This window comes from Triplophysa dalaica, chromosome 23 (genome assembly GCF_015846415.1).
Source record: "Triplophysa dalaica isolate WHDGS20190420 chromosome 23, ASM1584641v1, whole genome shotgun sequence".
Taxonomy (NCBI): Eukaryota; Metazoa; Chordata; class Actinopteri; order Cypriniformes; family Nemacheilidae; genus Triplophysa; species Triplophysa dalaica.
The window spans coordinates 11,704,183-11,730,212 of record NC_079564.1 but is presented as its reverse complement, the minus strand read 5'-3'; the positions used below and the strand labels follow the sequence as shown (position 1 = coordinate 11,730,212).

Sequence of the window (26,030 nt, the reverse complement as noted above, 5' to 3'; positions counted from 1 at the left end):
TACAGTATAGAAAGTTATATGCGTTACAAGAGGAACATCTCTCCACCCACTATTGAATGCTCGAATGTGATTGGTGAATAGCCGTGTCATTCACATTGGTTACCACAGTAACTGAAGTCAAAGGAGCCGCTTAGCTTCAGTTGAACCGCTCTGTAGTCAACTCAAGCACACGAGCAGTGCAGCGCTCCTCTCATCACTCTGAACATTAAAAACTCAACAATTTTGCTCTCTGATGAGGATTTTCAGTCGAAGATGAGAGTATCAATATTATTATTTTTAGATACGTTCCCATGTTCCCATTTTTAGGGGAACATTCGGTCAGTTTTAATTGAGTGAGGTAGACGTAGGATTTGTTTGTCCGAGTCACCTGTTGGACTGGGTTTGCAGGTAAAACAGGTACAGGTGAGAAATTGAACAAACTAAGTTTCAAAACAGCCGTTATGATTCCCGTATCTCCTCGCACTGCCGAGTCCAGTCGAATTCGGTGTGAATCCGGTCAGAACCGCAACGGGTTACTGCGCGAGATCAGAACCGCCATCAGGCGCGAGCCGTTCACTGAGTCCTATGACATCATCCCGTGCAAAGAGCTGGGCAGGTATGGTACACACTCATACACTTCAACATTATAAAGATTATCCGTACATGTGTGTTTGTATACGTTGTTGTTTCATTAGGTGTTGTGTTCTCAGTATGTCATCAATATTTTGTTTTACTTATACATTGGCAAGTATTTGGTATAAAAATAATACAATCAAACACTCAATAAATTGTCATTCCTCCAATTTTAGTAAATGCTATGATCAGTTTAGACAAAGTAAAACCACAACATGTTTATGTGACACCAAACAATGTGATTTATTTGATCAGATTTACTTCATTCGCACATATTTTGCATTGTCTTTTAACATGTATAACATTAAATGTCTGTCCGTTTTTTAATGTGTACATTCATGTTACCATGAGCTCTTTTGTGCTTATGTACAACAATATTCATCCTTCTATTCATCAACAATATTTGTCAGTGCTGATGCTTTGTTTTAAATCCAATGCAGTTGTGCTGTATAAATAAATGATTTACCTATAGAAATATCATCGTTTTTGAAAGATATTAATGAAACACCCAATAAATGTAGGCATGCAGAGCAGTAATGTTTAGGCTGGATCACATGATCATAAAACAGAGTTATTTAATGGCCCGTTGCTTGCTTTGATGCCAGGGCTTAGTGCTTTTTAAAACGGTGAGTAAGCTATACAGAGCTCTATATTGTGGGTGGGTGTTCCTTGTGCCAAGTCGCTGTAGGAGTTCAGCTCTGATTTCGCTTGACTTTCCTTCTTTTGTACCAAGAATATGCATGGAAAGCACAAAACTGCATGGCTTGCAATGATTTTGGGTTGTGTGTTAAATGTAGATCTATGCAATACATTCAACATGATAGCTGTTGACTTTGGATATCTCCAATATTAACAAAGTACATCTCTATTTAAAAGATGGACCTTTTTCACAAGACTGCAGGATGCGTTATATGGTCATCAGGATCGTAAATCATCCAATGGTTTTATATTTTCTTTTATAAAATAACACATGTTCAAAACACTATACTTTGCATTAGAGATGTAACAATATTATCGATATTGTGTTATCGCAAAAACAAAAGTTGTCTCAATATTATCGTTGTCACATGACTTTATGAAACGATAGGTCTTCCGGGTCTAATATAGAGAATGTTAGAACAAATAATGGCAGTTACCTTTGGCAAGGTCCATCTGGTGCAATATTTTATTTTATAAATGGGATTGTTAGGTCATTTTACCTATCCCATACTATAACTCATACCTCGAAGCAACATTTATGATTAGAGGATAAAGAAAAGAGGATGTAAATGGCATGTTTCCGAGTCATAATTTGTCATTGTAAATATTGCAATAAATACCCTACTGTGGATGTTAAATCGAGGCATTCTTTCACAGTGAGATTTTGATATTGTTACATACCTACTTTTTACTATATTACCTTTGCATCAAATTACAAAAAAAAATATTTTACGGTTATGCAAGGATGTTTCTTATACAGCGTCTATGGAAGTCACATCAAATTTGACATCCTTCTTTCTTACTGTTATCAGACTCTCTCTATATATATATTTTTTAAGTAGTGAAAACAATATTGTTTAGTTTTTCTTTTGCTATTTGAGGAAATGACAATGCAAACAATATATTTGTGGCCTATTGTCCTATTCACTGCTATAGAAGTTTAACCAACTATGACGACTTGCGCTGCTGAGAAACCCGGAACCGTGAAAAAAAACTCTGAAGTCAAGTATGAAAAACCATAAATCACAGAAGGATTATTTTATTTTTACATTTTGTTCTAGCATTAACCCCTAACCAAATGATCTGATCGCCCACTTTATTGTATTAGTCACTTGCCGAACTCTTAAAGATATCAGCAGGCTTTCTGATCCGTCTGTTTGCAAACACATCAACATTAATGGACTAAAAGCGCAACCGTCTGGATGTCTGCCACTACCAGGCGTGCTGCTCAAGCCAAGCAATTTCACCTGAGTAGAATGTAGTAAGAGAAGCAGGAGTCCAGAAGGGTTTTATGTTTCCCAAAGGTACATTTGAAAGGCTTAAGATCTTAGGGATGTGATTGGCCGCTCCAGCTGTTTTTATTTTGATGGTTGTGCACATGTGGAAAAGCTTTTTCACAGTCTTCAGTGTTGAATTTCAGAGGATGCTTATAGGATTGTATAATGTTGTATTTTACTCTGTTTCACAGAAGAACCATGTTAGCCCAGATGGTGCCATTTGTATAGCCATATATATATTTATATTTGTGTGGGTTAAACTGTTTCGCCTAGAGTCAGACCTGGAATTTTTTGGACAATATAATATAATTCACTCTAAATGCGAGTTGACATCTTGAAATTGAAAATTGAAATTGAAATTCATACTTGAATATGAAGATAAAAAATAAGTTCCTCGTTGCTGCTTATCAACACAACAATTTCCACCTTCTGATTAAAAATTTTTTTATACTAACCGGAAGTATATCGACCCAGCAATCGGCATCTGATAGCCACGCCTTCCTTCCGCTTTATAAGTGAAACTGCGACCGTTGAATGCGTCAAGTATCAAAAGTTGCACACTTTATGCATCATCTGGGTACTTAAAGTGCACTTATTTTTCAAGAATTTTCAATGTGAATGCATTAATCACAGTATTTACACTACAAAATGGCGTAGAATTGTGCGTAAGTGTGCGATTTGGGATGCAACTAGAGTATGAGGTGATCGTGAAATCGGAGCAGTCCTGCGGTTTATAGATGCTCTACTGTGGATAATTGCAGGGCCGCTACACTGCATTCCTTAGCCACTGCACTTTGGGAACACCCAGTCCTGATGGATCAGAACCAGTACTTTACCATTGTATGTGGAAACAGGCCAAGAGCTTTAGATCAACAAATGCCTTGGCTGTGCGTGTATGAGAACACATGCCCACTGCACATTAGGCATTAGATATTTGATGGGAAGAGGTATATGTAAAATGAGAAGTATAATTTCCATTCAAACAGCGACACTTTATCCTCTTGCATCTGACGCGCCAAGTTTCTTAATACTGTGTCACAGATTGTTAAATGACACCGTGCCTTTTACAGTTTTCTGCTGTTTGAAAGAACAAACTTTAAACTTCTAAGGTTATGTCCTTATGAATGTTGTTTTATAAATATTTTCGGAATATTTCAGTGGTGTTTTCATGTAAGTACTGTTACCGAAAAGACCTTGCATCGTGGAGGCAAATTTAAGGGTTCATCCCAGTATGAAAATACTGTCTTCATTTACTCAACCTCAAGTTGTTTCAAATCCGTATACATTCCTTTGTTCTGATGAACGCAGATAACGATATTTGGAAGAATGCTTGTATCCAAAGAGATCTTTGCCACCATTGACTTCCATAGTAGGACAAGTGTCTTTGTAAATTTCCTTGTTCTGTTAAACACAAAAGAAGAAATTTTGAAAAATTTATGAAAACAAACAACTCTGGGTCACTTTTTACTACCATTGTAATTTGTCCTACAATGGTAGTCAATGGTGGCCAAGAACTGTTTCGTTACAAGCATTCCTCCAAATATCTTTCTCTGCCCTCGTCGGAAGAAAGAAATTTAAACCGATTAAACAGAACAACTCGTTGATGAACAAATGATGACAGAATTTTTATTTTTAGGTGAACTGTCCCTCGGGTCTTTAAGGTAACGGTAGTTGCATTGCTATGCGGTTGCTAAAGTTGTTGTGGTTTATAGCACATTGCATTGTGATTATTCTGTAGGTGACTTTTGGGTAAAAACATCAAAAGTGATGTTTTGGCTGCTTAATCTGTATAGCTATTGATCTATCCCTTCTTTCTAAGTAGGTATATGTGATTTTTTTATTTATTGTCTGTCAGGCTGTGTTTACATTTGACTTTAAAGTTGACAATGATGCTTTTTTAGCAAAAAACAGCTTGCAGCATTGTGTTTACAAATAGCAGCCTGCAATGTTCAAAGATAGCATTTGTGCACGAAGGCAGCTTGTAGAGACAGGCTTCATAGGCAGCGTAACGGAATTCTATTTGAATTATAAACAGAGAGCTTCTTTGCAATAACCAATCACATATTTCAAAACGACAATACCTATTTCTCGCTGTTAATGCAATCAAAAGTTATTGAAAGTGAAAATTAAACTTACATTAATTCAAAACTATTCTCCAACGGGCATTTCAGACGGCATTTTAATTTTGCAAGCTTGAGCCTTCATGACCAATCTGTTTCCTTGAATGTCTCTGTCATTAGATAGCTGTGATAAGGGTGCATGATGTACTGTAGGGCGTTTTTTTTTTAACCTCAAATGACGCTCTAAGCAGTAGAAATAGTGGCTGTCTTTGGTGTTTAAAAAATGGCTCAAGACTTTTTTGAAAACACGGTTTACTCCATAGGATTATAATGTAAAACAAAGACTAGCAGCATAAAAAAAGGACCCAAGTGTGAACACAACCTCACCTGGTTAATAGTAAGAGCATACCTCTCTTTCATAAGCCACATGATTTAAGATAATTCTACAATGGTGCTGGACAAGTAAAAGGCTGAAGTTTAACCTTTGGGTTACAAAATCTTAACCCTAAGGGCAAAAAACGTATGTGCGTAGACCGACACACTTCGGGACAAAGACTTGAGATGTTTTAAACCTAATGCAACAGTAAATGTAGCGTATGCTTTAGCATGAATCAAATTCGATCAGTACATTAATGCACAGCTGGAACTTTTAGATCACGAAGATTAAAGATTTCTGATTGAAGATACTAAAGGAAACTACTGTGTCGAATTATCACAAAGTATTTTTAATATGTGTTTAATAAAGAAAATTCCCAGACGGCTGTTTGCGTACCATCTCTATCTTTTAATTAAAAGTTGCACATTTGGGAGGGATGTGTTTACAGCGTACTGATGGATGACACCACAGTCTCACTGTTGCCTTAAACAGCGTGTCATCAGCTAAGAATTTCTCACCCCTTATAAAGCTCACAGGCCTTCTGTTAGGCCACCATCCCCACTTGAGTTCTGAGTGATCGGCGGATGTGTGCAGTGTGTCTCTCCCCAAGACTTTCCCATCACTTTTATAAGAGCAGTTTCCTCTATTCTTTCCCAGAGAATCTCTGATAGCAGAGCGGGATGCCATGACATCATTGCCATTGCCATTCTTGTTGTATGAGATCCCAATGAAAACATCTGCCATGGAAACGGGGTGGCAGATGGGGGTTGTCGTCTGCATCATCTGAAAGGCCAAGTTTGAACCCCTTTAGTTGGTCGAAAAGAGGCAATGATGATCTAAGGCAAAGTGCCAGTGCAAATATCCTGTCTCTTAACAATCCGTATGTTGATTTAACTGAAAGGCCATTTCACGCATCTACAAGAGTTACAATATCTCAGACTTTTTGCTCTACAAATAAATAAAACAGAAGGTCTTTCACTTTTTAGTGAGTCAATAAACGAAAAGATTGAATAGCTGGGAAACAAATTCCAATTGAAAATAAGTTTAAATGAAATGAGGTCAGAAAACAGCATTTGTTTGTCTCTGTAAGGGCATGGCAAGCAAACCAGATCTGTTTTCTGTAAATTACCACTGTTTAACAAAGAGCAGGGTGCTGAAAGAACGTAGTCATGTCTGAAAAACGGCATACTGGTTTACGGATGATGTAATGTCCTTTCCCAAGATATTTAGAAAATATCTCCCGTTGTGCCCGTGGACCATGCAAACAGGCGCCCCTCGCTCTGTTCTGAGGTCACATGTCAGAGTTCATTATTCGCCCATGTCACAGACACAAAGTAAACAAACCTCCGCTTTCACACCAGAAGCCTTTTATCACCCTTCTGTGAACGTGTGTGCACTGTTGGGAGCTTTTAGTCATACCTTATTTTTGTTCCCCACTTTTAAGTGCTTTTGCTGCCGTCTTACAGCCGTGACTGACTAATTGCCCCGGCTCTCTCTATGGCTCATGCTGATTAATGCTGAAAACAGCACTTTCCCCCAAGATGCTTTAATAACAGTGGGACCATAAGCAAAAGCTGGCATTTAGTTGAAGCGGACACTTGCTCACTTCGCAGAATATAAAGTGCTGCTGCCATCATGTAACATACTCATTAAATATACAGTAGTGTTTAATGGCATAAAGAACACTAGGAAAAACTACAGTTTTAGTCCTTTTAAGGTCCTCTGTGGGGTACAAGCCTGTGTGTACGGATGTATTCTTACCTTTGTAATAGTTGTGGACTGTTTAATGGGTCCAGATGGCGTGTGTTTTGTCTTTGCAGTACATGACCTTTGTATAATCTTAAAACAGGTAGATGGTCAAGTATCCCAAGAGGGTTTGAAGGGCTCTTGTAAAATATGTACGTATTATATATACATATATGTATTTTTATTATATAATATTAACTGCACTGTAAACTTTTCACCTAAATATAAAATCTGGCCAAATTGACTCACTATCCAGGATGTTTTTTTTTTCAATAACAACAATAAAGATTTTTAAGTAATAAAGATTTTGAAACTGTGGTACTTGATAATTATTAAAATGCAAGTCCAAAGGTTTCGGTTCTTTGAGAGGAGGACCTGTCAAACTTCTACCTTGTTATTTATCCACAAATTGTCAATGTCAGTCCGTTGACACAATGGCACGGCACCTTAATTCCATCTGTCATCATCCATAAGGCTTTGTGACCTAATGACCTCTCTGACTCAGAAAAGGTCAGGATTTGCATGGTGATCTAAAGGTTGCCAGAATGCTTCTGTATTCCTGCAAACCCACCTGTTGCAAAAAAAATATTCATCCAATCTGTGACTGTAACTACTTTTATAATCAGAATTTCATCATTAGATGGTTTCATCTGACGCTCAAAGTTTGTGCCACAAAAGTGTGCGAAACATTTGATTATGTTGTTGCTTTGAAACAGTCTATACTTTTTATTATGAGTTTACATTCAAAAGAGTCAAAAGATGTTTTTTCCGTCTTTGGACAAACTAAAAGCGATAGTCAGAGTCAGAATTGTATTATAACTTTCCATCTAGTTGGCTGTCTGCAGACCACCGTTTATCCAAACAGAGATACCATTTGCTGTAGATGTGGCCGTTTTACATAAACTGTGACCCTGGCTTCAACTCTAGACTTGCCCGCATGAAAGTCCTCGCACTCAGGGTGTTGTCTCTGTGAGGCCACTGGAAATATGCTGACAAGACTAGAGCGAGAAAGACCCGTTTTTAAAGGCTCAGAATCCAAGACTTTCCAGCGTCTTCAGTGCTCAGTCAACGGGCCTCGACTTGGGTTAACCGCAGAGCACTTTTTAAATGCCATATAATAATAGAAGTCGCATTTGAAGAAACATCTGTACCACATCATGTCGAATGTGACCTAAAAAACACTGCGTGGTAAATTTTATTTGCAAGTCGTGCTCACGTTGTGAACTTATCACGATCAGTTGCAGGCTCACTCAACATCCGGTAAGATTTATAAAATCAAAAGTATTCAAAGCATTTCATTTTAAAGTAGTATTACTCACTGAAAGGGAACGATTGGACGGCCATGGACCTGTGGAGTGCCAGGTATTATTTGAGGAGAATAAAGCTCCTCGTTTATCGCATTCTCTCGTATTTTTAAGAAGCAAGTCTCGAGCAGCAGGGACCGGATTAACACGGCTACACTATGGAAATGAAGGTATGCCGTGCAGTCAAGGGCAGTAAAAGCCTATTAGGTTTTCAAAGGAGCGGAAGGTACTTTAGCCTTTCTGAATGGTCTCAATTTAATCAAAGTGATTATGAACTATGTTGGATCTTTATGAATGACGGCTTTTAATGAGTCATGAGGCTATTAAGTCAACATTTTTCAGTTTACTTTTATCTATAGTAGTTGTGGCAAATGCAGTTAGCTTGAATTCCTAAAAATGCAAAATTACTTAATGTTTCTACATAGTCAAAATAAAATGTATAGTCATTATTTATGCATGTATACCATATTTAGACTTATTCAATACAGAAGAGCTGGTGTGACATATCAGGATGAGCAAGAGCTGGTTCAATCGTTGTGAAATATAGACTATCTAATAAGATTCTGTAGTTGAGGTTAAATAATCCATCATTGATTATCTGGCATCACACGGATGTTGGGGATGAAGGCAACAACTTCCCACTGATGCTTCTGTTTAGTCACGTCATATGACCAATCACAGAGATGTTTTACCATGAATGAAAATAGATGTTATCGTTCCCAAAGCATATGCTCTCAAAGCAGAGACCATTTTGTTCACCCTGTTTATCTCCACATTTTTTTTGGGGGGGGAGAAATGAGGGAGGCAGTCCCAGCTGTGCGTAGTAAATCTGTTCTGGACAGAATGGGGTTGAAAATAAGGGGAGCTTCCTTTTGAAGCCCGAAACCCATTCCGAAACCCCTGACTCTCACACAATCTCAGCAGGCACATCCCTTGTGCAATGTAAGTTTAATTACAGGGTTGATTCAAGCCAGAGTCTGATCATTGTTGGCTAATAATCTAACCATTGATTTGTTTTCATTTATTTTAGTAACAGCATTAAAGGGACAGTTCGCCCCCCCAAAAAAATAATCTCATCATTTACTAACCCTCTACAGATATGTGGAAGAATGCTTGTAACCAAACAGTTGTTGGCCACCATTGTCTAGCATAGTAGGAAATCAATGGCCATCAAAAGTGCCCCAGAAGAATGTTCCTACGTTCTTCAAAGTATATTTTTTGTGTGTTGAACACAAGATGCCATTGGCAGATGCCAGGAGAGCCAGTCCCACCTTGTTCTCCACGGTTTGTTATCAAGACATGCAGCTGATCGTACTCCGCTCCAATGTCGGTTACTGCGAAGGACTTGCTGGAATGCATTTCACTCATTCTTTTGTTTATGGGACAGACCTAGTCAAACATCCTATAGTTGAAAATTCAGGCTATAAAACAAGATGCCTTTTTCACAGACTCGTACATGAGTCTCTTAGGAAGCGCATTAGTCTTTTTTCTGTGAGAATGGAGCTGTTATGAACAATCCCTGAAATTGTCCAGGGCCAGAGGGAGCAGATGGACCAAGAAGGCTAGTTCAGGACACCACGGCTTGATTCGGGGTGCCCTATAACTGTGCAAATTTCCTCTACAGCTCAGCAGTCGCTTCCAAGTTGCTAAATCTTCCCCTGTACTTCTCTTGGCTACCATTGTGATACTAAACGGAGCGCTAAGCTGTGCGTCTATGCTGTGGTTCACAGTTTGCATTGCACAAACATTGTCAACTGTGCGTTGGAGATTTCATGAGTGCACTTTAAAGGGGTCATAAGGTGCGAATACGTGTTTTTCTGTATCTTTGGTGTGTTATTATTTACCCATGCATGTATTATACAGGTAATATTGCAAAAAGTTAAAGTGTCGGAACAAAAGATGCATTCTTTTCAGACCTGCCTGAAACGTCTCGTGTAACCACACCCCCACATATCTACATGAGTTCATGGTATGTATACGCCCAAATGTATATGTAAGGAAGGTGGGCGTACATGTCAGTACAATTGTTTTGGAAAGAGAAGTTACATTTCCTCCACACGCTTGCAGTATTCGACCAATCACTTCGAAATGGTTAACTGGCCAATCATAGCACACATTGCTTTTCAGAGCGATGATCTTTGTAAAAACTGCACGTATCAGAGAGGCGTCGCAAAGTAGTGATACAAACATGCACGTTGTGTGGAAAATGTAGTGTTTTTTTAACCTTAAATCGTGTATACACATTGCATTACATCTAAAACAGATGATAATATTTGGACCTGTTTAACGAGTGATTTGCTTTGAGTGCGTTTTACCATCCGGTTTAAAGTTGCTTTTTAAAGCAGAGCTAGAAATTACCTCAATTTCAATTTAAAATTGATGTTTGCTCTTTAATTTAATTAAATTGATTTGGTCCGTGCGTCATAGTGTGTCTTTGACAAGGATGTGCTTAAGTGAATTACATCAAAATTGATGCCATCACCGCATTAAATGGTGGTGGGCCTTTAAAATAATTTGGAGAAAAAAATTGTCAACAACTATTTTACAGTTTACAGTGCTGTTAATAGCGAAGAAATGATTACTCTCAAAATTAAATGTATGGTGTGAAATTGAAATAAATGTGAATAAGAGCAACACTGCCTGTGTGGCACAAATAAAAACTCACAGTGCTGTAGGGAATGTCGACAGCTCAGCAGGAGGTTGTCATCTCAATACGCTGGTTTCCTCACAAGAAATCTCCAAGGCGACATGTGTCCTCCCTGTGTCTGTGTTTGTGCAGCTTTTTTTTCTTTGTGTGCCCCTGCATCAAGTTCAACGCCAAAAGTGGGACACAGACCCAAATCGCAGAGGGTGCAAAGAGGGACAGTTTGGGCTTTGGGATGATTTCATCCTGCAAATATGCCACAGGGACAAAGGCACGTTCAGTCCTGGTGATAACAAGTGTGCCATCTTTAGACACAAACCCCCCCCTTCTCTTTCACCACTCTCAAACACTCCAGGCGGAGGCCTTTCTCAAAATTAAATGAAAAGAGGCCCAGAGCAAAGTTGTTTTGTGTGTGTTTATGATGGGATGCTTGTATTATAGTTTGCTATAATGATTACTACAATTGCTAGTTTGGTTTATCACTACAAGGTTCGTGATATGCAGTTTTGACAAAATTGTAGAAGTTAAAAATATCATAGTGCCATAGAGTCCATTTTGACCATTCATCAGGTGTAAACGAATCACTCTAAAAGTCCCCCCACTAATATTATTTCTCCGTAGCAAATGTCATTAAAGTTATGGTGTGGACTGCCCTTGGTGTGAATGGGCCTTTCTCCCCACAGATTTACAAACATGGTTTGTCGTTTTACATGTTGGTCAGGCGACATTAAATTGATTGTCATAGTCTGGTTTAGTAAAACCAGACCATAAAACTTTCTTATAACAAACATTGTTCCCCCCTCTTTCTTTCTCTTTCAGGGGGAAGTTTGCTGTGGTCAGAAAATGTGTGGAGAAAAGCACAGGAAAAGAATATGCTGCTAAGTACATGAGGAAGAGGAGAAAGGGTCAAGACTGTAGAACAGAAATTATTCACGAGATCGCTGTGCTGGAGCTGGCAGCTGCCTCTCCGAGAGTGGTCAACCTCCATGAGGTCTATGAGATGACCAGTGAGATGGTACTGGTTTTGGAATAGTAAGTATCAAATTTTTATTCTATTAAAACACATTTACAAATTTCTAGTGCTATCATAAACATTTAAAGTCCCCCTGTGTTCTTTAATTGTATCCATTAAAACTAATCTTTTAACATCAAATTGTCATCCAAAGCCATGCCTCCTCCAGTAAAGCGACCACGAACCAGCCGCCAGGGACCAGAATGTATTTGCGAATGGAATTCTGCTTTCACCTCTCTGCTGATTAATATTATTTTTAGTCGTGGCATTTTTTAAGATCATCTTTATTTTTGTTTTGTCCTTTGCAATGCCACTTGGAAACTCGCACACATTTAACAAGTTAGGTTCCAGCTGTTTACCTACATCCTCCTGCTGTGTCTGCACAGCGAATGTCGCCGCGCTGATGACGTACAGTTTCTTCGTCAACGGGGTGCGCAGTGGGATTAAAAATACGTTGACTGAAAATGTACACACAACCTATCATTGCGATTTTGGCCCTACACCTTTCACAGACGATATATATAAAAATATGATTGAACCACTTTACTTCTTGATCGGTGTCAGGATGTCAAGAGATTTTCAACCAGGGTGACAAAAAAAATTCTGGACAGGATCACCTATTCTTCCTATAAATAGCTTGAATGTTTACACCTTTACACCTCAGCTTCATTAACTATACAGAGTGTCATTGATATGCAAATTAGCTCTGTTTCCTATCGCACTCGGCTGTTCCAGACGTTGCTAAAACTGAGAGCTAACACAGCAGTGTAGTGATCGATTCAGCCCGAATCTGTGTGGCATATTTATGCCTCAAACGTGTAACCAATCACAACAACGCATTTGAGCCCTGTGGATCAGCCGTTCACTTCAGTTTATTGATAAAATACTCAGCAGTGGTTTACAATAATAAATTTGCAAATGTTTTGTGTTAAAGCACATTAAAACACCTCATAACTATATTACCAACATAAAAAATTGATATTTAGCACAAGGTCTTTGTGTCTATGACAATAATAATTGACCCTTATGCCATTCAAAACAGATTTGGTTTGTTGTTCTTATCAACCAGAGATTGTTTTGCAGAAATGTCCTGACTTTTTTTCTCTACATTTGGCCTAAAGTAATTTAGCAGGTTTGTGATTCTAAACGGTGCAGAGGCTTTAGATTAACCAGTTATCAACCGCCGGGATCGTGACTGTTAAATATTGAGAGCTGAAATCCCACCCTATCCAATTAAGGAAGTACAGAGAACTTGAGCTCAGACTGCAAACCTGAGGATCAGAAACCGTAAATGAGCAGGAGACTGAAATAAGAGATGGAATCAAGTACTCTGAGAGAGAACAAGATGGTTCGAGAGCACTAATCAAGCTCTAAATCCCCTAAAGCGATACTGAGCATGCTTCAGTAAGCAGTGGGTATTCCAGCAACGTTCAGCATCCACCCCTACCCGCACACCGCCGCTCTCCTGCTGCTCTCTGCCCTTTCATTGTGCTAATGTATTCATGTGCACATCCTATTGGGTTTCCCTTGCAACCATATGCTGACATTGACTTTAAACTTGGGGCTGTGGGATGAAGCATTTCCAGCTTGATGGATATCTAGTCCTGCTCATCTTTACTGTACAGCTGTTGTTGCTAAATCAAGTTCTACATTCACGTTATTGTACTCTGGGGATAACTGACTCTGCAGGCTTTAGTCTCCATCATGTCGTGTTTAGTATCGTTGGTGGTCATATGAAGCACATTTGATGTTCTAGAAAGTTCACAGTGACGATTAACTTCATCTGGAATGAAGTGGGTCACGCATTTCTGCCGTTCAGTCTACCATGTATTTTTTCCTCCATCTTTGAATGTCCCAGACAAGAAGCGCAGATGGATTTTAGGTATGAAATCAAATTTTAACATTTGTTGTGATCTGGAGTTTGATGGATTCATCAACCTAGTAAAATTTGGCTTTACCAAAAATCAGATGATATGGATTATTTCATTATAGAACTACACATGTGTCTTTTAGTAGATCAAGCAACATAATACTTGCGACTTGTTTTGAATGTCAATTGAATCCCTAAAAGTATGTCAAAGCGTTTGCCCTTTGACATCAGAATATAAAGCAAGGCTTAGACATAAAGCGAGTAGTTGACCAAGCCGGGTTGCCATTGACCGCGTGGTGTGCAGCTGCTTCTGTCCTGGTTGACCTTGTTCCCAGTGTCCAGCCTGAATGAACTGACCATCATCGTAGAGAAAGGGGTCAACACAGGAATTTTTATCTGCCCCTTCAGACACATAGAGCCCATTATTATGTACGATTGATTAAGTTTGTACGATGATTGATATGAGCGAAGGGTTATAGCCATCCTATAGCACATTATTCTGTGGTGCATGTGTGACCGTGTCTGTGGGTTCATTGATAAACACAGTTTTCATTTTCTCTCATGGCTTCCTGCAAACCCGTCTCTCCAGCCCCGCTCTATTGATAGGCTTGGATGGGACGCGGAGGGGCTCTCTGCACTCACAGTGAGGTCACTCTCATTTCCTCTCTCCCACCAGCGAATGGCATGCGCTCAGCTGGATCGGGTTCAAATCTCTCATCATCTGCCCACACGGCCATCCTTCAAGAGCAGCTGTCTCCGTCTTAAAGCATGCAAGCCGTAGCATCCGTGAAAAGGGGAAATTCTCGAAATGCTGTCCAAAGTTTAGTTGAAAAGCGTGTGGGTTTTTATCTGCAAAGAGTCCATTTATTATACTCGTATAATAAGACTGGCCATTGATAAGCTGGAGAAAAATCCCATAGACTAGAAGAAGGGACTGTAGCTTGGTAACAGAAGATAACAGTGACTTAAAGATGGGGTCTTTTGACAACCGATCCACAACACAACCACCACTAGATATTCGTACACAAAAGCCATGTAATTGGTCCAGATGGTGCCCGTTCGATCTTTGTAAGCTGCTACTACCAACTCGAGGCTTTACCAGAGCCCAGCTCACGCTAGCAGTCACAAGGTTATGAGCTCCATCCCCAAGGAGAGCATAAACATTGCATTTAGGCAATTGCTAAGTAATTTTGTAGTGTCTTTCATATAAAATGTAATGAGTGTGGCATCTTTAGCTCAACCAATGTTGTCACGGATGCTACTGTGGTTACACATAATATGGCCTGCCTAAATCTGCAGAACAGTCATATTGCAACCACATGTACTGTGTGTAAATAACAGTTCAGAACAGTAAGTTTATGAGACAACGTAATCTGTTGAACAACATACTTACATCTTAGTAAGTTTAGCAATTTGGCTGAGAAAGACCCTACTTTTTTGCGTTTTGAAAACTTCATTTATGCTGTGATAGATGAACACATTGAGTTCATCAGAAAGTTCAACCATTAAGGTTTAGTGACAGTAGACCGAAGTAAACTCCTGTTTGAGATGGCAGTACCTAGTTAGTGTTTTGCCTTCATATAGTGTAGTAAATCTGCTTTTGACTGAATCTTACCAAGACCCTAGGGGGTCGGACAGACCATTAGGCAGATTAGCATCCTGCTGGTCAAGCAAATGTTCAAACTTTTTTCATGTTCAAACCCTGAGTACAGTTGATCGACATCGGTTGAGATCTGTTGTGTTTGCGTTGAGGATATTGAAGAACACGTTTAGGTCATCCATTAGTATTTCATATCCATCAAAGTACCGCTGAATCAATGTATCACTTTCACATTTACATTTTTTTTAATTTACATTTAGTCATTTAGCAGACACTTTTATCCAAAGCGACTTACAAAGAGTTAGGGAGCAACAAGCGATATGTCATACAGGAGCCATATTACATTAGGTGCCAATACAAAGTTAATGGTTTCAACTTAAGCTAGACCATTACCTGTAGAGAGAAAGGGTTTTATTATTTGTCTGTCAGGTATTCACACAAGAGTTGGGTTTTAAGTAGTTTTTTTATGTTGTGAGAGATGTGGTTGACCAGACAGAGTTAGGAGAATGTTCCACCAGGAAGAAGTTGTGAAGCCGAATGAGCGGGACTTTCACTGTCTTTAATTCAAAGCTCATTATTGAGGTTCTATTAAGAGTAAAAATGCCCTGCAAGACTGGATATGAATTACAGCAAGATCTAGGGGGAAGTACTTGAAACACGCTCCCTGTTCTCACATTCAGCATTGTTCGCCATTGATGTGTTTCTATCTTTGTATTGTGGGTAAGTAGAGCGAGCATAATGAATCTCTCTTTCACAGAGCATGTGAAATCCAGAAAGAGGCTGTTGTAACCGGCAAATTTTCCCTTCCTTTCAATCTTCTTGTTTTCCCCTCGGGTGATGATATTTTAGGGCACTGGGACAGTTTCGAGGAGGGGATGTGGCTTTGGATGGAGATCAGGCTGAGGCCTATTCATACTCTGCAGTGTCCAACCGGCTGTTTGGGGTGAGTCGGGGGCTCCCAAGTGCTCGGTCAACGCAGGGCTCAGAAACGTGGCCTCGTTGCTCCGTGAGTTCCAGGCGGGAGTTCATTATGTCAGTGAGCTTGGCACCAGCACGTGAGCGGCCAGACTGTAGCAAGCAGCCCAGAGGGAGAGAGAGAGAAAGAGAGCGAGAGGGATCGAGCGCTCTAAAAGGAGGGGGACAGCAGGAAGGGTGGTTGGCAGCTTTATGGATTTAATCTCCAGAGCTAGGGTTGGGATTGCCCTGCCTTGCTGTGCTAGAGTCTTTCATCAATTGGTGTATATGAGCCGTGTGGTGTTAGACTGACTGACAGCTAATTTCACCTGCTATGGATTGGATTTCTCTTTTTTTTTGGCCTACATTTACCAAATATGTATTTGAAGAACAGAGCCACGTTGCATGTTATTGCCCAAAATAGTGAAGTAGTGAAACAAAGTCAAGTTTTGGCAGATATTGGATCAAAATGGCCAGAAAATGAACCACGAGTCGATTTGGTAATTTCACTGTCATTGATTTATGAACATATGCTCTGCTCTGTTCTACCTCCCTTACTGGATCCACTTCAGTTTCCACACCGCAACAACAGCTCGACAGATGCCATTGCATATACACTACACATTAACCTCTCTCACCTCGAAAAAATATCACATATGTGAGAATGCTGTTTGTAGACTACTGTTCAGCATTCAACACCATTTTGCCCTCCAAGCTGGATGTGAAACTCCAGGCGCTGGGCTTAAACAGCTGGCTTTGAAGCTGGATCCTAGACTTCCTGTCTAGCAGGATGCCAGGTAGTCAGAATAGGCAACAACGTCTCCTCAACACTGACTCTTAACACTGGAGCACCACAGGGTTGTGTTCTCAGCCCACTCCTGTAAATCCTGTACACGCACGACTGCGTGGTAACACACAGCTCTAATGCCATCATAAAGTTTGCTGATGACACAACGGTGGTGGGTCTGATCACTGACGCTGATGAAACAGCCTAGAGAGAAGAAGTTCACACACAGACACGTTAATGTAAAGACCAAAACCTCTCTCTCAACGTCATTAAGACCAAAGAGCTGGTGGTGGACTTTAGGAGGAAAGAAAGAGAACATAGTCCCATCAACAGAGCACCAGTGGAGAGAGTCAACTGTTTTAAGTTCCTCGTGTCCACACCACAGATGAGCTCATATGGCCGTAGTGGAGAAGGCTCACCAATGTCTCTTCTTCCTGAGATGGCTGATGAAGTTTGGCATGAACCAACAGATCCTCACACTCTTCTAATAGAGAGCATCCTAACTGGCTGTTTCACTGCTTGGTACGGTAACAGCACCTCAGTCAGCAGCAAAGCCCTGCAGAGAGTAGTTCAAACTGCCAGGCTAATCGTCGGAGGTGAGCTTCCCACCCTCCAGGAAATGTATATTTTTTTTGTCGTGCTATGTTCAAATCTATTTCTGTAAATTATGTCTCATCTGTTGTATTGTTATTTTTAAGCACTGTACAGTTTTTTTTTTTTATAATTATTGTAATTGGTATCCATCTCTATATACTTTCATGTTGACTGGAACTGCACACAAGCTTTTCACCTACTGTTGAACTTGTTTATATGGTTTAGGTACAATAAAAGGATTTGATTTGACTTGTTGCTATTCTTTAGACAAGGATAGTTATTTTATTCAGACCTTAACAGACATTAAGGAGGTTTTCACACATAAGGGTTTGTTGCGGAACCTGGTATGTTTTCTCTCTTGGTTCGGTTCGTTTAGGCATATGTGAACACGGCAATCGCGCTAGGATCCGCCCCTAAACAATCGCTCCGAGACCGCCTGGACAAGGTGGTCTCGGCCTGATTGCAAACGAATTGGAGCGGTCCGCTAGACGTGTAAAAGCCATCCGACCCTACGAACCAGACTGTATCGCAATGTATGATGGGTAATTACGTAAAGTTGCGTGACACCAAAGGGATTGTTTTGGTAATGGCTCCCTGTTACAATGTTCAAAGTAAAGAAGGAAGGAGGCGGGAACCGGCGAACGTTAAACCAAACTTAATAAAATAAGCAAACAACAAAACAAAAGTAAAGTGCTGACAGCCTCACGGGCGACTGCCGGCCACATAAACATAATAAAACATGACATAAAGTTTGGTCCGTTTGGAAATATTGCGTTGTGAATTGGAACCGAACTAAAATAAATTGGAATAAATTGTAGCGATTTAACCTCCCGGTTTTGAAACCAAGCAATCGATCCACAGGTGTGAAAATGTCCTTACTCACAGGTGAACTGGTTCCCGAGTGTTATAAACGGTGTATCCGTGTTATTTGTATATTTAGCCGTTTACCCATACACCGTTTGAAAATGCAACAACTGGAACTCTCATGTAATTATCTGAGTACAAATGAAGATGCCTTGCCTGAAAGAATGTTGTGGGTGCAGTCGAATGCTTTCCGTTATATGGGGAATACCCAACCACGGGCACACCCTGATTCTGCTATGCGCTGTGTAGACTGAGCTGGATGAGCTACAAATTCCTCGGTTTCTTCAGTGTTTAGTTCTGACTGCATGTGCTGTACTATGCTAATGGTGCATTATGTTGATCTTGATACCATCCTTTATTAACCAACTTCACATTAAATGAGGCCTCCGAGGAAATATATTTGGTGGTGCCAGTGGATTACTACAGACAAACCCATGTTGCACTAGCATTATGAACAGACTTACCCTCATCCGGCCAAAAAACATGACCTAGTTATAAATTGGCTAGATGTCTGATATTCCCCCCTCTCTGTCGTTCTCTTTATCTACACCCACTCCGTATATTCCTCGGATCACGTGAGCGGGGCTTTGGCACTGCTGGATGTTCATTACAGCAGCCACACAGAGGAGCCTTTAGTTGTCTACATGTTTAGAGAGCTGGAGACAGATGTGCCTCTGAGAGCTGTCGAACACTACAGGGAAATGTTTTACAGCTGTGCGGGTGTTAATGACTTCTCCTGCCAGACATTCCCGTCCAGGTTATGAGAGGTCACATCAGGGTCCAGCTTTACTGTTTTATAAACACTGCCGTCGCCATAGATTTCACATGTTTAAGAAACCGGGTGCATAAAATTGGAGTTTAACTGTCTGTGAACTTTTTTTATACGGAAGCTTTTTTTTGTACTGTGTGTGCATGCTGTGTACAATTATACTGTCACCTACTAGCAGTACAAATAGTTTGTATAAATGCATGAATAAAAAGAGCCAGGAAGAAATCTGGAAGTCCATGCTTTTAGTAAGTAATATTTAACCGCGTCCAAACAGATGGCACTCGAACAGAATAATCCTTCCGTGGCCAGAACTCTTGCATCAGCAATTCTGCAATGTGTGTTTGCTAATGTTTACCACTAATTCTGCATTCACAGGAAAAAAGAAATTAAGTGATTTGCATGAGTAAATTAGGCGTAAAGATGCGAACACATTTCAATCACGTCTTTGGAGCAATTAAAAAAATCGCCAGGACACTCCCCATTGCTTAATATTTTTTGTGTCACTCACATGACACTTGGCTCAAACTAATGTTTATGGGTCAATTATCAGACATTTTATATTTCCGTCACAAAAAATAGATCTTTTAATTTAATACAATTATTGATTTTATTGGTCGCACCACATAAGTGATTGTTATACGTCAATATGCGTGTTTACATGCACAGTCTTACGCCGATTAAGCTTAATAAGCTGACATATGTAAGGTCACGTAAACGCATAAACGGTTTTCTTTTATCGGGGAAAGGTCATAAACGGTTTAAGCAAAAAACGATTGGCAGAGGTAGTTTTTTGCCTAAAACTCCGATTCTGATCTGCATGAAAACGCCTTTACCGTTTTTCTCAGTTTTGTTCATGTGCGCATGTCTTTAACCACAGTAGTAAAAGTCCCAAATGGAAGTAATAGTAAAATAACGTATAAAAGTCCGCTCTCGAATCATGCAGTTGAAGTTTCTAAATTAAGAACTATTGTTACATATGCAGGTACTCCGGTCATGAGAAGAGATATAAAAATACAGCTTCTGACCATTTTCCCGCTGCATTTTTATTTACTAAACGGACTATCAACGATGACATCAATGCACGCGAGAAACCTGCCAAGTCTCAAACTTCCGTGTAAATGCGTTTTTTTCTGCATAGTCGGTTTATTTCAATGCACGTAAACACGTGAAATCCGTTTTTTTAAGTCGATTTTTGATAAATATCCATTTATCTTGTGAATGGAAATGCACTCATTGACGCTTTTGTATCTCTCGGAAACTACCTACTGTACAGTTTGTTTCATTTCATTGAATCATAATTTAGTATTTTAGCTCTTTTTCTAGCGGATCATTGTCTGCAATATGAGCTTTTAACTGTCAGGATCAACCTAAAAAGAATAATCCCTGCCAGAGTTGCAGTTTCTTTCAGTGGCGATTAGAGACCAACACGCTCTCGACTGACACGAGCTCAAGGGAGTCTGAAGAGACAGACAACAGAATAGGATTACAGACAACACGAGACAAATCCTGCACACAAGCTTAAAATGTTGATGCTTGAGGACATGCGTAGTGTAATCCAACAAGCACACAAATGGAGAGCTGTCAAATTCCACTAGACGTTTACTTGTTCAACATAAAGTGATATGGGCCAGTTATAAATCACATGTTTAAGTATTACTTTGCTTATAATAGCTAGGGTCAGTTATTTGAATAAGCCCCAATTTAAGTTTGTAACATGTCCTGCACAAAATGTCAGGACATGTTGAGAAGAAATTAGGTTATACTAAAGTATTAAACTTTCACCTGCCTTTTTATAAAATATTAACACAATAATGCTATAGACGTGGATAAAAAAGTAACTCGAGCCAAATCTAAGTATTAAAATGTCACCATCACTGGATGATGAGTTTTGCACACACAGTCAGCACTCATCGTGTCCTTTAAAGCCAGACAGCATCCTCACATAACGTTCAAACTCACAGCATGTTCACTGCAAACTCGGCCCAAGGGCACTGACTTTTCCCTGTCTGTGTCTAATCGAATTCCTCACGCTGTCTGGTCCGGAATGCAGGAAATCAAGAATCGCCTGCCAACTTGTCAAAAGGGTGATCTGAAAGGACATGTGTCCTTATTATTAGCAAGCGCTGTGCTGATATTAAAGGAAGCCTAAAACACCAGGATTAAGGATTAATGTTATTCCCAAATTAAAACAGTCCAATGGATGACCTGTTCTATGTGCTCATTGTAAAGAAGTCCTTAAGCAGATATACAGTTTATAATTGCATTTGGAGTGCAGTTTATTACGTTTAGATATTGCTTGGAAGTTTTGTTCTTCAAAATGAGTTATGACGCTTGACTATTCATTTTGGTTCTAGGCATGTCCCGAACACAAGCACATTCCTATTAGAGTGCCTCCATTGTGCTAGATTGTGCTGTAGTTAAAATCACATGGCTGTGCAAACATTTTTTTAAATGTCTGTTGGTCAGCTCTTTCTTTAGTTGTTTTGGGGGTAAACTATTTCCATTGTGTTAAAAATATCCATTATAAAGACGGAACTGCGTGTATGTGAACTTGCTGCATTCTCTCACAACACTGGCCCGATATGTAAAACAGATCTGTTTTCTGTGTTCAGTGCCGCAGGAGGGGAGATTTTTAACCAGTGTGTGGCTGAGAGGGACGATGCATTCAAAGAAGAGGATGTGAAGAGACTGATGAGACAGATTCTGGAGGGCGTGGCTTTCCTTCACAAGTGCAACGTGGTACACCTGGATCTTAAAGTGAGTCGAGCTGTGAAGGCGCATTATATATTGCTTTCATTCATATCAAATGCATGGAAGCACAGGAAAATTAGGTTAGCTTGCAAAATGTAAGCTTGCTAAAAATGATGTATGTTTTACAATTAAATTCAATGAAACATTTTAAAATGCATTCAAGAAGTAATGTTGTAGGACTTCTAATAAGACACTGAAGGTTCCCCCAGCCGATAGAAATGCTTTGAATCTTTGAACAGAATTGAACGTGCTACTACTGCTATGGTTGTGCAAGTGTATAGTTCAGATTTTTTTTTTCTGTTCTTAAAAGCAACCATTTACATAACCAAAGCATGTAACTGCGGCATTTGATGGAAAGGTTGTTCTTGAGGGCTAAATAAATGTGCTATATACATTAAAGGTTCCTGTATAAGATTATAAGATCACTATATGTCTAGTGGGTTTTTTGGCAGTTTTACTGAAAGTATTTCTATCCGTCAGCCTCAGAATATCCTTCTCACCAGTGGATCTCCTCTCGGGGACATAAAGATCGTGGATTTTGGCCTGTCGAGGTTGGTAAGCAACAGTCAGGAGATCAGAGAGATTATGGGCACACCTGAGTATGTGGGTAAGAATCCCATTCAATCCCTTTCTATTTATGAATTATTCAAACTTTTTCCTCAATTTTGAGAAAAAGTGAATGTATTGAAATGTAGTTTAATACAAAATGTAAGTAAATGCTTAGTGAGACCCACTAGAATTTCTTCTATTTCTTATTGTGAAAGTAATAAAAAAATGGTATAGACCACTTTGGAAGATGTATAGAGCGCTGGTCCAGAGAAACATCCTGTTTCAGTTTTTAACATTACATTAAAACAAAATACAACCAACAGAACATTTATAAATGCCAAATCAATATCTTTACGATGTATTTATATCTGTAAGATTTAAAAAATGTATAAAACCGGAAGTGCTGCTGGCCCAGTGTTTACATCATGTGAAGTGGTCTATAGGTGTGTTTTGTTTGAAATTTTATCTAATGTTCATAATGTTGTCGTCATAGCACCAGAAGTCCTGAATTATGAGCCGATAACCACAGCCACTGATATGTGGTGAGTCTTTGTCTTTCATTATAATTTTCACCATCCTGAATATTTCATGTGATGCCCTTAAATGTTGACCTAGATGTCATTGTCACAATAAATCCTTTTTAATGTTTTATGATCCGTTTTATCATAATAATCATCAAGTCACTTCCATCCAGAACAACTGTGTGATCGCCTGTAAACAAACACTTCATTCATAGAAAGAGCTCTCACGACATCACTGCTTTAGTGTGTTACTTGTGGATTCACTCTAGGATATATTATGCAAGAGTAGTTGTACTCTTAGCTCTACAACATAATTACTTAAGAAAAATTGAGTACACGAAAATTATCATTCTGCGTAAGCTCTAATATGCTGAGAGGTTTATAATGGAAAGCGTATCAGTGCATGATCTTCTCATCTCTCTGATAGGAGTATTGGTGTCCTCACATATGTGATGCTGACAGGCATCTCTCCATTTCTGGGGGATGATAAGCAGGAGACCTTCCTCAACATCTCACAGATCAACATCAGCTACACTGAGGAAGAGCTGGAGCATCTGGACAGAGCAGCCATCCACTTCATAAAGTCCCTGCTCATCAAAGAGCCAGAGTGAGAGAAACACACTGACATGATATCTACATGATGTACTCAAAACAGAAACAGTGCTACAGATGCTCAGTAGCCATAAAAATAAGCTCATTGCTGCTAAACTGCTAGTATTACAAATGTACTGCATACTTGCACTTCTTTCAACCATTGTCTCTCTTTGTTTTTTTCTTTCTTTCTCCGTATCTTTTTCCTTTCTTTATTTCATTCTGTTTTTTTGTCTTCCGCTGTCTCTGTTTATCCTTTCTTTCTTTTGTTCTTTCCATCTTTCTTTTTCTTCCTTTAATTCTTTTCTTTCTCTGTCTCTCTCTTTTTCCTTCTTTCTTTCATTTTCGTGCTTTCATCTTTCGATTGTTCCTCCTTTCTTTCATCTCTTTTTCTTTGTCTCTCCCTCTCTTTCTTTCATCCTTCTTTTCTTTCTTCGCATCATTCCTTCTTTCCATCTTTCTTTTTCAGTTTCTTTCTCTATCCCTTTCTTTTTCCCTTTTATTTTATTTGTTCCTTCAGTATTCTGCTGTGTCTGTTTCTTCTTTCTTTCATCCTTTGTCTTCCATTTGTTTCTTTGTATGTCTCTTTTCTTTTCATCCTCTTTCTTTCCCTCAGTTCGTCTTTCCATCCTTCTTTTTCTTGCTTTCATCCTTCATTCGTTCTTCTGATTCTCATTTCTCATTCTTTTTTCTTTCTCTCTTTCCATCTTTCAATTTCTTGCTTTCATTCATCTTTTCTTCCTCTGTCTCTGTTTATCCTTTCTTTCATTATTTCTTTTTTCTCTCTGTCTCGCTCTCTTTCTTTCCTCATTTCTCTCCGTTTCTCCTTTATTTTTCTCAATTTCTTCCTTCCCTTTACTCTCTTTCTTTACAATTTCTCTCTGTTTCTCCTTTCTTTCCCTTATTCTGTTCTTTGTTTCTTTCTTTCCTCACCTATCCCTGTTTCTCCATTCTTTTCCTCATTCTGTTCTTTCTTTCTTCCCTTCCTTCCTCATCTCTCTCTGTTTCTCTTTCTTTTGTCCGTTTGTTTGCTGTTTTCTTGTTCTTTTTAAACCTAAACGTTTTTCCTCCTATCTAATTTATAGCCGTTTTTCATAAATAAGTCATAATTTTTAAATGGTACATCTTTATTATATACAGTTTATAGAGGTTTATGTACAGTTCAAAGAGGAGTACATTTTTGTGTTGCAAATTTGCTTCAGGAAAAATGTATTGTTAGAATTAGATAAAAGTCCATATACAAACGTAAGACCTCTGGTATGCAACACAATGTAATATATGTAAAGAAAATGCTCTTTAAACAAGTGTGGTTAAAGAAATACCTTTTTGCTGTAATGGATTCTTCCTTTATATGCAGAAGTTAGTGTCAAAAATGACATGTCCAATTTAAAAAAATTATAAATAAAAAGGAGAAATGTACCCTTATGGAAATTGTGCATCACTAGTTCATCACAGTGACTTCATTTCCACAGGAATCGTTTTACTGCAGAAGACTGCATCAAACACCCGTGGCTTCAGGTGAAAAAGGAAGAAGTAAAGGAGGAGAGCACTTCTGAAAGCATCTCGGAGCCTGTCAGCCCCGGGACCTCTAGCCACGATGAAGAAGCGGATGAGGAGGAGAGCACTCAGGTGACTGAGGAGCTCATCGTAATGGCAGCCTACACCCTGGGTCAGTGCCGACAGTCCTCTGATAAAGAGAGTCTGACCCCTGACCAGAAAGCCATCTCTAAACGCTTCAAGTTTGAGGAACCTTTCTCAGCCCTGCAAGAAGTTCCTGGAGAATTTATCTACTGATTCCAGCCCAGCCAGATAGCTGCTACACTCCCAACTAATGCCGCACTTCAGACAAGAATCCTTCTATTTGTCTTTTGTTTTCACTCACCATATGATTTGAACTTGTATGCCAAACGATTTTTGTCTTGTTTTGTCGCGCTGGTTGCTATTGTTTCTTTTCTGTAATGTTTGTGCTGCTTTATATTTACATGGTTAAGTTACTGAAGACTAAGCCTTGATGTGACACTCACTTTTTTATTTCCTTTAGGTGCCATGCTTAAGTATTTCACTATATGGGTAATAAATGAAACATTTATTTTTGTTCTTCTATTGATGATCATTCTTTTGTTTTCTTCTGGATGTGTTTGATGCCATCTTTGTACAAATGAATGTTGTTTGTTTCTCTGGCAAATAGAACTTGCCTGTAAAAGTTTAAAAGCCATTTTCTATGTTCAGCTCCTGACCCTTTCAGGTCTTTCCTGGATATAAACTTTTCGCAATAACACATTTACGGAGAAAATGTCTTTCTGTGTGTTTTTTTAACTCATGTTGGAGTTATAACTGTAAAATTGAATATTTTTAATGGCAACGTATTTCAAAGTGACTGTCTTGATGCTGTAAATAAAGTTTGTCTTGACAGCCATTGCTTCATTATTTGGGAGTCTTTAGTACAGACG

At 39.2% G+C, this 26,030-nt stretch overlaps 1 protein-coding gene across 1 annotated transcript; it reads left to right on the top strand.

Annotated features, from left to right (window-relative positions):
* Positions 1-129: 129 nt before the first annotated feature.
* Positions 130-25,996, top strand: stk17a (serine/threonine kinase 17a). Its single transcript, XM_056737721.1, has 7 exons — positions 130-595; positions 11,538-11,750; positions 21,781-21,925; positions 22,400-22,526; positions 22,962-23,010; positions 23,417-23,596; positions 25,053-25,996. Exons 1-7 carry the CDS (start codon positions 441-443, stop codon positions 25,372-25,374), a joined length of 1,191 nt encoding a protein of 396 aa, XP_056593699.1. The 5' UTR covers positions 130-440; the 3' UTR covers positions 25,375-25,996.
* The last annotated feature ends 34 nt before the right edge of the window (positions 25,997-26,030 follow it).